Genomic DNA, 13,807 nt, shown 5'->3' with positions numbered 1-13,807 from the left:
TGCAATTGGCTAGTCCGACGAGAGCGAGGAGTGGCACCGGGGCCATACGACCTGATCATTGAGCGGCTTCTGACAGAGGTGGCGCCGGGGTAAGAGGCCTGATCATTGAGCGGCCTCTGGGCAGAAGTGGCGCCGGGGTGAAAGGCCTGGTCATTGAGCGGCTCCTGGCAGGCTTCTAGGATGGGTAAGGGCAAGAATGACCGAACTGTGCACCGAATTGGGAAAACGATTCTGAAATCAAAGCGGGAATAAAGACCTAGAGTGATAAGGTGCGCTGAAGTTGGGGTAGTTAGCTAGGAAACACCCCTATGCATGTGAATGATTGATTGTGGTTGAATAGGTTAAGTGCTCCTGTTTGTTTGTGATCACTGACCTATTCTTGTGTCGTAGAAAGATCCTTTAGAATACCAATATGAGTGCTCGGGACCCAACTACGACCTCGACCTCGAAGGGGAAGTCAAATCAAGACCCCCGAATAGACGGAATTCTGCAGGCTCTGGCGACCGTAGGAGAACTGTTGGGACAGCAGGCCCAACAACGAATGCCTAATGCTGAGAATGTGGCAGCAAATGAAAATGGAAATGGAAATGGTGGCCGTACGATGCACGGATTGGTCGAGCAATTCCTGAAGCTCCAACCCCCGAAGTTTATCGGGCCGGAGATCCCGAAGAAGCGAAATCTGGATCGATGAACTCCGAAGGCATTTGAGCTTTTGAGATGTTACGAGGAAGAGAAAGTTACCTTAGCGACCTATCAACTGCAAGGTAATGCCAGCTATTGGTGGAAAGCGACCAAGGAAATCGTGTTCCCAGAAAATGCTGCTGTCAACTGGAATGCTTTCGTTGAAGCATTCAACTGAAAGTATTTTTCCGAATGTGCTCGAGACCGAAAGATGAAGGAATTCTTGCAACTTCAACAAAACAACATGACGGTGGACCAGTACGAAGCAAAGTTCGCTCAACTGTCGAGGTACGCCCTTAAATTTATTGAAGATCCAGTGGAAAGGGCAAAAAGATTCCGAGACGGTTTGAACCCAGATATCCGGAGACAGTTGGTGCCGCTGAACCTCAAGAATTACAACGAGCTATATGAACGAGCCCAGCTGGTGGAGAAAGAGTCCTTAGAACGAGCTGCCACGGCGACTAACCAAGGAAAGCCCTATCATCCGACTTCTCAATCCAACCAGCATCATGACAAGAGACCGATGTCGGGAGAAAACCGTTTCTCCACTCCTAACAAGAAGATCAAAAATCAGAAGCCAATTTCCACTGCAGGCGATGCTTGCCATACTTGCGGAAGGTTCCATGGCAATGCTCCGTGTCCAAAACAAACGGGAGCATGTTTCGGCTGTGGTCAACAAGGCCACAGCATAAAGGACTGCCCGCAACGACAGCAAGTGAAGAATTCACAACAACCACAGGCGATGCAACAAAAAGAAGTTCCACCGCATGATAATCGTCCTCCAGCTCAAGGAAGGATTTATGCAATTACTCAAGAGGAAGCGGAAAACTCCAAGAATGTTATTACGGAGACTTGATAAATCGGGTGATCGGAACTGTACTTGTACTGTTTTATCATAGTATTTATGTACGACGTTTCAATGTATCGAAAAATCCAAGCAAGCAAGCATAAGAAATATTTAAGGATGGTAAAAGATAAATCAGAGTGGCGCAGCGGAAGCGTGGAAAGCCAAAGCTAGAAGATTTTCCGTAAAGAAAATTTTCGACGTTTTCCGAAAAAGCTAAACAAGGCTACCTTCAGAAAGGAAGGTAGAATCCAACTGTAATAACGGTTATCAGCAAAGCGTCAAGATGGCACCGTTCGAGGCATTATATGGTCGAGCTTGCAGAACTCCAGTTTGTTGGAACGAGGTCGGGAAAAGAAGGTCAGGGGTCCAGAGCTAGTCCCACTCACCTTAGATGCTGTCCAGATAAGTAGAGAAAAACTTAGGACGGCACAAGTCGGTAAAAGAATTAGGCTGACAAGCGCCAGAAATCGCTTAAGTTTCAGGTAGGCGACTATGTCTTTCTGAAGGTGTCACTAATGAGGGGTGTGTCACACTTCGGAAGGAAAGGTAAGTTAAATCCCAGGTACGTTTTAAATTTCGAGGACGAAATTCTTTTAGAGGGGAAGAATTGTCACATCCTCAATTTCAGTCCCTGGGAAATGGCTATGGTTTAAGTTTGATGGTTTGCCAATCAGAACTAAATTGTTTTCTCTTGTTTTGGAAAACCCAGTTTCAGATCTTTTGTATCCCTTCGTTTTGTTATTTTTGGGTAGACTTTTGTGATCCGAATTTCCGAATACTTCCTTCTTGAAAGTTGTTCCAAACATCTTGAAGTTTTACATACTTTAATTTCAGAATTTTTGGAGTAGATATAAGTAGTACGATGGTCTGATTTTCGGATCGTGTAAAACTGCCCAGAATGAGTATTTCGGTGATGTTTACACCGTATTTATTTTCTACAAGCTTTTCTGGGCCGATTTTGGAAACGTTTTCTTCACAAAATTTGTTGAGAACGTCCTTTTATATAACGTGTATAAATTTGGGAATTTGTCGAGATGATTTGGATTCTGAACAGAGCTTACTTTGAGAAACAAGAAGTCTGTTCCAGCGAACTGTTTTTGGTCTGTCTTTGAGCTACTAAAAATAGTGTTTACAGAGAGATTTAGATTTTTTATTCTTCATAAAAAATGTTTTTTAAGGCCTTGTTTATGACATATTCAAATTTGAGAATTTTCGGTGTCCATTTACTATATTTTCAAGTCCAATTTTGTGAACAGTGCAAAGCTGTCCGGTTTTGTCAGATTTCAAAGATTTATCAATTTCTATACGAGAACGTTGGAATTTGGACTTGGTGTCTTCTGGTGACTTAAAGCATACGTTTTGAGCTTTCAAATGAGATATTTTATACTTTGATTGGAGGCCGTCTCAGGGGGAAAACGAGAGTGAGCCGAGAGAGAGCCGAGAGAGGGAAAGGAAGAAAGAAATCATTAGTGGCTTGGATTCACTGTGCGCTCTTCATCGTGATCCTTTGGCTATAGTTCATTAATGAACTTTAATGCTATCCATCATGACCTTAGACTTTCGAGGCCTCTTCATCATGACAAGCATTAATAGTCTTGAGTGAGGAGCAAGTTTGGGGTTTGATAAATTGAAAGAGGCCATTCGGCCAAGAGAGAAAGAGAGGGAGTAGCCGTGAGAGGAGAGAGAGAGAGAGAGAGAGAGAGAGAGAGAGAGAGAGAGAGAGAGAGGAGAACCAATGAGGAAGATATAATGTTAGCTTCTTCATCATTTTAGTCCATTAATAGCTTTTAATGGCATTAAATACAAGCTATCATGACTTTTGACTATTGTGCACAGTAATACTTGGCTTCTTCTCCAAGCCTATTTGGCTATAAGGAAGCAAGAAACCTCACGTGAAATGCCCCCCCCCTTCTCCTCTCTCACGCCAACCTCACCATCATCTTCTTCTTCCTTTGTTTCTTGTTTTTCTCACTTTGGCCGAGAAGCTCACGCCCAAAACAATCCCGAACCGGCCCGTGTCTCTTCTCGTTCCTACCCAAGAGCCCACGGTTTGGCCTTCGTAGGCCTAGGTTTGCTCGGCCAAGCAAGAAGGAAGCAAGGAGAAAGCCCGAAATTTCCCGAGCTCACCCGTCTCGAACCCCGTTCTCTGGTTTTGTTTGCCGTTGAGTAAGTGAATCCCTAATACCGGGAAAGGAAGTTACGATACGTTGTAACATGGGTTGGTTGGCCCGTTTCTTGGTTTCATGGTTGTTCGTTGTTTCTCATCTAATGATGTTCGCGTGTGATACTCACGTTTGATGTTTGTTTTATTGGTTTCGTAGCATGACTTTGCTATTTGAAATGCCATTGATACCGGTACGGTAAGAATTGACTTGTGTGAACGACGATTGTCTCGTCCTCGCTTGATATTAGTGTTTTCACTTGCTGAGTCTCCCCGACTCATCCCCCGTTTTTCCCTCTCAGGTTCATAGGATGGTCGAACGGACAGCGGCGACAGGGGGAGTTTGAGCCATGTTGGAGTTCGGGGAAAGCTCGGAGTTGTGAACCCGAAGTAGTGGGCTTAGGACACCCAAGCCACTTGTTATTGTTGTGTAAACGGCTAAAATCGACTAAGTTGGCTTGTAAAATATGTTTGCGTGTCCTATAAAAATAAGGTTTGCTCATGATGCTGTTTGTCTTAATCCCGCTGTTTGTTTAAAATGTGATTGTCCCGAGATATGCTTCCGCTTGTGTGTAAAGAAAGAAATAATGAACGGGACGTCACGTTTATAACCCCGAGGTCGGGGCGTTACAGCCAGGATGCCGTGGAGGTTTTTGATAGGGTTAGAAATCCCTATCTTTTTGGAGCTCGTCTTTTGAATAGAGTAGTAGAGCAGGTCGACCACCCTATCCCTTTATGAGTATGCGTGATTTGAGTTTGTGGCCTTTAGGAAGGCTTGTATATGTTATCGCTATACGTGACGTTAAGTTTATAAAATGGTTTGTTGGTTTGTTTAAATTATCTCTCTCTATTATCCCATTTGACTGTTTGTTGAATGGAGTGTTCGTTTGTCTTCCGCGTATATTCTCTTATTCGATGGTAGCGGGTCGGCGACGAATCCTGGGAGTCGCATTCTTAACGATCGCGGCGGGATGTTACGTGTTTGTAGGGTACGGGGCGTGACAATTATATGCTTCAGAATATGAATATGGCTTAACAATGCTTTATATGCTTCAGAATATGAATATTGATTTTAGAGCTTAACAATGCTTTATATATGTGCTTCAAAGCTATAAACTATTTACATTGCATATAGACAGTTTTGTCATCATCAAAAATGGGGAGAATGTTAAGAAAAATCCCTAATGAGTTTTGAGGAATGACAAAACTATCTGTTACTGATCAGAATTACACTTAAGTTATTTGATGTAGGTAAATGCTGAGTTATCAGACTTAGTCGATGAAAGGACTTTGTCATCAGATTCAAAATTACTTGTCAGATTCAATAAGTGTTATTTTTGGCAAGTTTATGCAGGATAATCAAATTGATATCTCAAGATATCCTAATTGGCAATCACAAGATCGTTTCTTAAACACGAAGAACTACACTTATGGAAACCTTGATTTGATTGTATGGGCGATCAAATCACTCGGAGATAATGGTTCTTTTTCTAACGGCTATGCATCCTATTTTGGGAAGAATTTCCAATGGGTTGATTTGGAGATCAATCCTCTGAAGACTGTCCAACGGATAGATTGGAAGTAGAGGAGTATAAAAGGAGTGCAAACGTCGTACAAGAAATAAGAACCAGAATCGAGAATTCCAAAGTCTGAATAGAGCTTTGATCTTACACACTTATGATTACTGTATTCCACGTTGTGACTTTAGAAAGAAAATTACTTGAGTGAAGAGTGTATGTGATAGTGCAGTCTATCATCTGTGAAGCACTACTCTTGTAATCTTCTGGTGATTCAATAGTGAAACACAGCCAATAGGCTTCCAGCGTGGAGAGTGGATGTAGGTTTGATAAAGCCGAACCACTATAAAAATTTGTGTGCAGTATTCTCTATCCCTAAACTTTCATTTATTATTGTTGATATTATACTGCATACATATCTGTCAAACAAGTTCATCATAACATCATCTTATCATCAGACGCAATCATCTGACGATAACTTACATGCAAATTTGTAATTCACATTCATTTGATATTGTATATACGAGTTGTTGACCTCGACTATATTCATTTCGCACGTTTAAATCATCCAATTTGATAAAATCACTATTCACCCCCCTCTAGGTGATAGCACTAGTCGTAACACTTCTTTTGGTCCTTTTGTTTAGAAAAACATTTTCCATAGCATTTGGATTTGGTTTTTTCCAAAGCTACAAAAGAGGGATCATACTGGGCACAAAAATCTCCTAATCCCTTTTTAGAGAGTTTTTGTTCTTTTTTTATCTGCTTTTGAAGACGAATATTGGTACACATTTGCGTTCCAATTTTATAAACATAAGAGGTTAATTCACCATAAGAAAGATGGTTATATGGAATTTGGTTTCCATATTCTTCTCTTATCTTATTGCGAACTTATTCTCCTATGAGTTTTGGCAAACTTGCGAGAAATTTTTCTTTCCAAAAGGATTGGTTGCAGTCATTCCTTTGGAAAACTCTTTGAAGAAAAACTTCTTTATATTCTCGAAATTCTCCTAAATACTTACATTTCATATTTGACAAGAAGTCTTGATTCTTATCTCTTATATGGGATGGATCTCCTAGAAAATGTTGGGAAATAGAATATATTAAAGCATTAACAGCATCCTGGATAGGTTGATTTTCGTCATCAACTATCCCTTGACCAAAATCATCTAACCTATAGGCATTAAGAATATGATTTCTTTGCTCATTGGTTAGATAATTGTCCCACCATCCTTTTAGTTGACCAGTGAAACCTGCTACTAAAAGGTAGGCTACAGAATGGTCTGACGTGTCGGGAATTGTCTTATAAGTATTTGCAAGCATAACCATTTGGGTTAAAATATTAATAAGATTTTGTTCAGAAATGCCATCGATATTCCATTCATAAATAGCATCAGAAGAATATTTATTTTGAACTTTTGAAGAAGATTCTTCTAAAAGAATATCAGGTGGTGTTGTTCTAGAAAAATATAATTTTTGAGGATCTTTCCAAGTAATTCGATTTATCTCGGGAATTGACTCGGTATCAGATTTGTCTAAAAGATTGATCTAATTGGAGGATTCAATATGGTCTGGAGTATCCTTGACACTCAGATTCTGGATTTGTGGAGTATCTAAGATTAAAGGAGGTTTAGGATTTAAAACTGTCTTCCCTCTGAGGAGTCTTCTCCTATCTTCAAGGGCTCTAGCAAAATCATTGCTGGATTTTTTGGAATTTCAAAATTTTTGAAAAGAGGTGTTTTTAAAATTGTCGATTCGGAAATGAATTTTAAAGAACTATTTTGGACTGAATGTTCTATTCTATCCAATTGTTTTCCTATAGTATGAAGATGTTAGTTAGAAAAATTATTTTGTTCAACAATCTTTTTGATTCCTATGCCATATATTTCATAAGTTGTTTTGAAAGGGGAAGCTATTATCTATGTCTCCCTATGCCAAAGTTTTAATCTACGAAGAGGAGGATGATTAGATTCTATGATATGACCATCATCCAATTTCCATTTATAAAACTGGTCTAGAACATAAATCTGCTTTTCTCTTAGGAATTTATTTTCAAACCAATCAAAGAAGAATAATTGGATTTCATGTTGATACATATGATCATAGTATTCCTTTTTGATTTGGGCCGTTTGTTTTCCAAAATTTTCAAAGAACCATTCTCTGATTTGCTTATTTTCAAAAGAATTGAATTCTTGATTTAAAAGTATTCTATTTGGTTCAAAAGCTAATTCTAGAATATTGATCTCAGGATCTTCCATTTCGGAAGGAGTTGGATCTGGAAAATCAGGAGTGTGTCGATAGACTGGCCTGGAGATTCTTGACCTGCTATCTATGCCACTGATATTTGGAAGGGGAGGAGCACTTGCAGATGCTTTCTCAGGATTATTCAAAGGATTATTAGGAAGAGAGTCTACTGATCTTCGAGAAGAAGTGGAATGTCAAAAAGGAATTGATCTTATGTCACAAGACCTTCTAGGGATATCAACAGATCTTCTAGAAAATTATATGGTTACTCTTCCTTCGGGATGTTGGATGATATTAGTGGGATCAGAATTATGAATAATTTGTTGAGGAATTTGATTTTCTAATTCCCATTGTTCAGGAAGGGTTATCTGATTCCACGGAATAGTTTGAGGAATGGTAATATTGGCTTTAGAAATATTTGTTTGTGAAAGAAGAGCTTCCCTATTGGAATTTAATTTACAAAGCCTTACTTCCAAAAGCAGAATTCATTGCTTTGTAATAAACTCTATAAACAAGTGATATGGGGATTGATCCTTCAGCTATCAAATAATTATGAGTTTTTATTTGAAGTGTCAGGGATTTCAAAATATTTTTATCTTTAAGAGAAACGGAGAATCCTGGCTGACTATCAAAATGGATTGGCCTACTATAAAGACTGGTTTCAACTGCTCCAAGAATGGATTCATCATATTTTAAAAGTCTAGCATCTCTTAAAACAAGAAGTAAAGACGTATCTAAACCTTCTTTAATAAGTGGTTTTGCTCCAACTTGTACTAAACCTATGTGCTTATAATTCCATTTTTGGGAATGTTTCTTTATAGAATCTCTATTGAGAAGTTGTATAGAAGCAAAAGAATTAGAAAGTGGTACATCTCGTTCTTCCGTCACAATGATATAATCACTTTGACAAAAAAAATTATATTTAGAATGTTCATAAATCTGGTTGAGTCTAACTTGTGGAATAATCCAATTTTCTATTGATGTATTAAACTCTTCTATACTAATTTCTTCTCTATTTACTGGTCCTTGATCGGAGGATATTTGTGATATAGAACTAGAAGAAGATACGGATATTCTTAGTAAATTCATTCTGCAAATGGTTACTTTCTTCTTTCTCATAGATCTCAAATGATGCTGACCAACAGTCTCACTACCCCTCTGGGTTTTATTGCCGGGACCACACCAACCACACAGATCTATTAGAAAGATCTCCACGAAGGAAATGGCCTCAACTGCTAGAACAAAATTATAAAGAGTATCTATATCTACCTCATGGCTCTAATACCACAAGTGGGTGGAGAGTGCTATATAAATATATGGTGACATCTGGTGTAATAGTGAATTAAGGTATTTTACGTATCAGATACTTAGCATGGCAATAATACATTAAGAAGCAAGCCCGGCATATATGGGAGTTTTTTAAGCTCATTCACAAAAGTTGATTTGGGATGGCAGGGACATGGTGATACGATAAGGACCAAACGATATTCTTTTGAGTTAATACCACGAAAAATCCCAAATTGATATACTTGTGACAAATTTTCTACAAACTAATTTTTTGATCATGAAAAACCCTAAACTAGTATACATGTGACAATTTTACTCTCTGGTAGTTTCCGTTAAATTTTACAGTCAAATTTTTGAGTTGGATGACATGTGGCAGTTGACGAGTGTACCAATTTGGGGTTTACCCTCCATCTATCAAATGTGTACCATTTTGTGATTTTTCATGATAATAATTCAATTTAACGGAGGGTAAATTGTCACAAATGTACCGGTTTGGGGTTTTTATTGGTCAAAAAATTAGTTTAGGGTAAATCTTTCATAAGTGCACCAATTTGGGATTTTTAATGGTCAAAAAATTAGTTTGGTATAAATTCATCACAAGAGTACAAGTTTAGGGTTTTTCGTGGTATTAACCTATTGTTTTTTTGGCATTGTCCCCACAAATCATCACGATTTTATAAGCATACATCTTCTCTTCTTAATATGACGAGTTTTTAGGATTGAAAATCATTTACAAGGTGCTAGAATTGACTTTTAATTCTCAATAATCGCATTTCACATTTCGTTTGGTGTGGTGTGAAATTCGTGCTCATCTAATCATCTTCTTTTGTGTGATTATTTGGACTTTTGTTGGAAGATTTTAACACAAGGACAATCAGATTAATGAGGGAGGGTCGGGACCATGACGGACGATCGAATAGGACACTACAAATGCCACCACCATTTCTATCGCCATTGAAGATGTTAATGTTCTTGGCATTTTGCACACAAGCTTTTCTCAATCATAAATGTGCAAGATTGAAGAGCCAAAGGGCGAGAAACACGACGGCCTGGGCCCTACACAATTCAGAGGCTGGATCGATTCATGGTCTATTTAGTAACATTTTTGTTTCTCTGTTCTTTTGTTCCCTGGAACGAAAAAAATAAAAGAAATCTGTTTAATAACGTCAGTTAGTTTTTTTGTTCCCCGGAACAAAAAAGTGGTTAAGGAATAGATTTTGAGCAGAAATGAGAAGTAAAAAAAATCTACCTTTCCGTTTCTGGAACAAAAAAAGAAACAATAGAGAAATAAGATCATCTCTCTTTCTTTCACAATATATTCTCATGCTAAACCCTAAACGACAAATCCTAAACCCTAAAACCCTAAACCTTATCCCTAAAATCCTAAACCCCAAAACCTTAAACCTCAATACCCAAACCCTAAAACTCATAACACTAAAATTAAAAACTCGAAACCCTAAGAACCTAAACCCCAAAACCCAAATCCCTAAAACCCTAAACCTTCTAAACCCAAAAACCAAAAACCTAAAATCCCAAACCCAAAACACTAAACTTTAAACCCCGAGACTCCAAACCTGAAACCCTAAAACCTAATCACTAAAATCGTAATTCCATTATGTAAATCCTAAAATGCTAAACTGCAAAACCCCGAACCCTAAACCATAAACCCTATACTTCAACCCCAAGCTCCATACCCTAAATCCCAAACCCCAATACCCAAAACCCGAAACCCTAAATCACTAAACCCAAAACCCTAAAACCCCAAACCCAAAACACTAAACCCAAACCCCAAACCCCAAACTCTAAAACCTACACCCTAAAATCCAAAACCTAAAACCCCAAACCCTAAACCTCAAAATCGAAATTCTGAAACCCTAATCCCCAACCCCAAATCCTAAAATCCTACACTCTAAACTACAATTTCCTTGACCACCACCTTGTATTTGCTTTGTCTATAAGGAGTAATTTTCTTTATGATTGTATTAAGGTTATCCAATTCTATATCATAATATATTATTATTCTATTTTCAGTCTAATTTTATCCAAACATGAATTGTTAAATCTCATAAACTGCAATTTTCTCGACCACCACTTGGTATTGGCTTTGACTATAAGGAGTAATTTTCTTTATGATTGTATTATGGTCATCCAATTTTATATCATAATATATTTTTATTCTATTTCTAGTCCAATTTTATCAAAACATGAATTTTTTAGTCTCCACCGACAATTTTATAATTAAATGAAAAAATTAGGAGTAAGAATTTTTAGTGTCCTACCAAGCGTATTTATGTTCTTTTTCTACTTCGGGAATAGAAATTTTGTGCAGTTACTAAACGCATTTTTTTGCCCATAAACTTGTCTACGGAATAAAAATAGAAAAAGCTATTTCTGAACAGAAATTGTTTTTGGGAACAGACAAGTTACTAAATTGCCTGCATGCAACTAGACTGGTGGCACTTCTTGTGGGTTACATGTCAAGAGTCGTCATGATTCAATTATATGCTGAAGCAAATTCAAGGGTATTTCGAAATTATGACAGCCTTATATTTAGATTATCAGCGATTAGTTTGTGAGATTGAATGATTATTTCGTTGAGAATTATGAGTGACGGGTAAATTGCATTGCATGGCCGGGATATGGTTATACGATAAGGACGAAACGATATTCTCTTGGGTTATTACCACGAAAAATCCCAAACTGATACACTTGTGACAAATTTACCCTAAACTAATTTTTTGATCACGAAATACTCTAAACCGGTACACCTATGATAATTTTACTCTCTGTTAATTTTCGTTAAATTTTATAGTCAAATTTTTGAATTGGATGACATGTGGCAGTTGACGGGTGTACCAATTTGGGGTTTACCCTCCGTCTGTCAAATGTGCACCATTTTGTGATTTTTCATGATAATAATCCAATTTAACGGAGGGTAAATTTGTCACATATGTACCAGTTTGAGGTTTTTGGTGGTAAAAAAATTAGTTTAGGGTAAATCTGTCATAAGTGCACCAATTTGGGATTTTTTATGGTCAAAAAATTAGTTTGGTGTAAATTCATCACAAGAGTAATAGTTTGGAGTTTTTCGTGGTATTAACCCTATTGTTTTTTTGGCATTGTCCGCACAAATCATCACGATTTTATAAGCATACATCTTCTCTTCTTAATATGACGAGTTTTTAGGAAAGATTGAAAATCGTTTACAAGGTGCTAGAACTAACTTTTAATTCTCAATAACCGCATTTCACATTTCGTCTGGTGTGGTGTGAAATTCGTGCTCATCTAATCATCTTCTTCTGTGTGATTGTTTGGACTTTTGTTGGAAGATTTTAACACAAGGACAATCAGATTAATGAGGGAGGGTCGGAACCATGATGGACGATCGGATAGGACACTACAAATGCCACCACCATTTCTATCGCCATTGAAGATGTTAATGTTCTCGGCATTTTGCACACAAGCTTTTCTCAATCATAAATGTGCAAGATTGAAGAGCCAAAGGATGAGAAACACGACGGCCTAGGCTCTACACGATTCAGAGGCTTGATCGATTCAAGGTCTGTTTAGTAACATATTTGTTTTTCTGTTCTTTTGTTCCCCGGAACAGAAAAATAAAAGAAATCCTTTTAGTAACGTCAGTTATTTTTTTTGTTCCCCGGAACAGAAAAGTGGTTAGGGAATAGATTTTGAGTAGAAATAAGAAGTAAAAAAAAATCTACCTTTCCGTTTCTAGAACAAAAAAAGAAACAATAGAGAAATAAGATCATCTCTCTTTCTTTCACAATATATTCTCATGCTAAACCCTAAACGACAAATCCTAAACCCTAAAACCCTAAACCTTATCCCTAAAATCCTAAACCCCAAAACCTTAAACCTCAATACCCAAACCCTAAAACTCATAACACTAAAATCAAAAAATCGAAACCCTAAAACCCTAAACCCCAAAACCCAAATCCCTAAAACTCTAAACCTTCTAAACCCCAAATCCTAAACCCAAAAACCTAAAAGAAAAAATCCCAAACCCAAGACTCCAAACCTGAAACCCTAAAACCTAATCACTAAAATCGTAATTACAAACTGTAAATACTAAAACGCTAAACCGCAAAACCCTGAACCCTAAACCATAAACTATACCTCAACCCTAAGCCCTGTGCCCTAAATCCCAAACCCCAATACCCAAATCCCGAAACCCTAAAACCCTAAATCACTAAACCCCAAATCCCAAAATCCCAAACCTGAAACACTAAACCCAAACCTCAAATCCTAAACCCTAAAATCCAAAACGTAAAGCCCCAAACCCTAAACCTCAAAATCAAAATCTTGAAATTCTAATCCCTAACCCCAAATCCTAAAATCCTAAAATCCTACACCGTAAACTGCAATTTCCTTGACCACCACCTTATATTTGCTTTGTCTATAAGGAGTAATTTTCTTTATGATTGTATTAAGGTCATCCAATTCTATATCATAATATATTATTATTCTATTTTCAGTCCAATTTTTTCCAAACATGAATTATTAAGTCCAATAAACTGTAATTTTCTCGATCATCACCTGGTATTTGCTTTGTCTATAAGGAGTAATTTTCTTTATGATTATATTATGGTCATCCAATTTTATATCATAATATATTTTTATTCTATTTCTAGTCCAATTTTATCAAAACATGAATTGTTTAGTCTCCACCGACAATTTTATAATTAAACGAAAAAATTGGGAGTAGGAATTTTTAGTGTCCTACCAAACGCATTTATGTTCTTTTTCTACTTCGGGAATAGAAATTTTGTGCAGTTACTAAACACGTTTTTTTGCCCATAAACTTGTCTACGGAATAGAAACAGAAAAAACTATTTCTGAACAGAAATTATTTCTGGGAACAGACAAGTTACTAGACTACCTGCATGCAACTAGACTGGCAACACTTCTTGTGGGTTACATGTGAAGAGTCGTCATGATTCAATTATATGCCGAAGCAAATTTAAGAGTATTTCGAAATTGTGACAGTCTTATATTTAGATTATCAGCGATTAGTTTGTGAGATTGAGAGATTATTTCTTTAAGAATTAT

The 13,807-nt window shown here is 37.4% G+C and overlaps 1 protein-coding gene across 1 annotated transcript; it reads left to right on the top strand.

The window, feature by feature from the left end:
* Positions 1-892: 892 nt before the first annotated feature.
* On the top strand, positions 893-1,537 carry LOC115677658 (uncharacterized). The gene has a single exon (XM_030600844.1). It carries the CDS (start codon positions 893-895, stop codon positions 1,535-1,537), a length of 645 nt encoding a protein of 214 aa, XP_030456704.1.
* Positions 1,538-13,807: the final 12,270 nt, after the last annotated feature.

Source organism: Syzygium oleosum, unplaced genomic scaffold, assembly GCF_021117445.2.
Source record: "Syzygium oleosum isolate NSW1041296 unplaced genomic scaffold, Sole_v2.1 Sole_v2.01, whole genome shotgun sequence".
Classification (NCBI taxonomy): domain Eukaryota; kingdom Viridiplantae; phylum Streptophyta; class Magnoliopsida; order Myrtales; family Myrtaceae; genus Syzygium; species Syzygium oleosum.
Note: the sequence above shows the minus strand (reverse complement) of the source record. Positions and strands in the feature narration are given on the sequence as shown.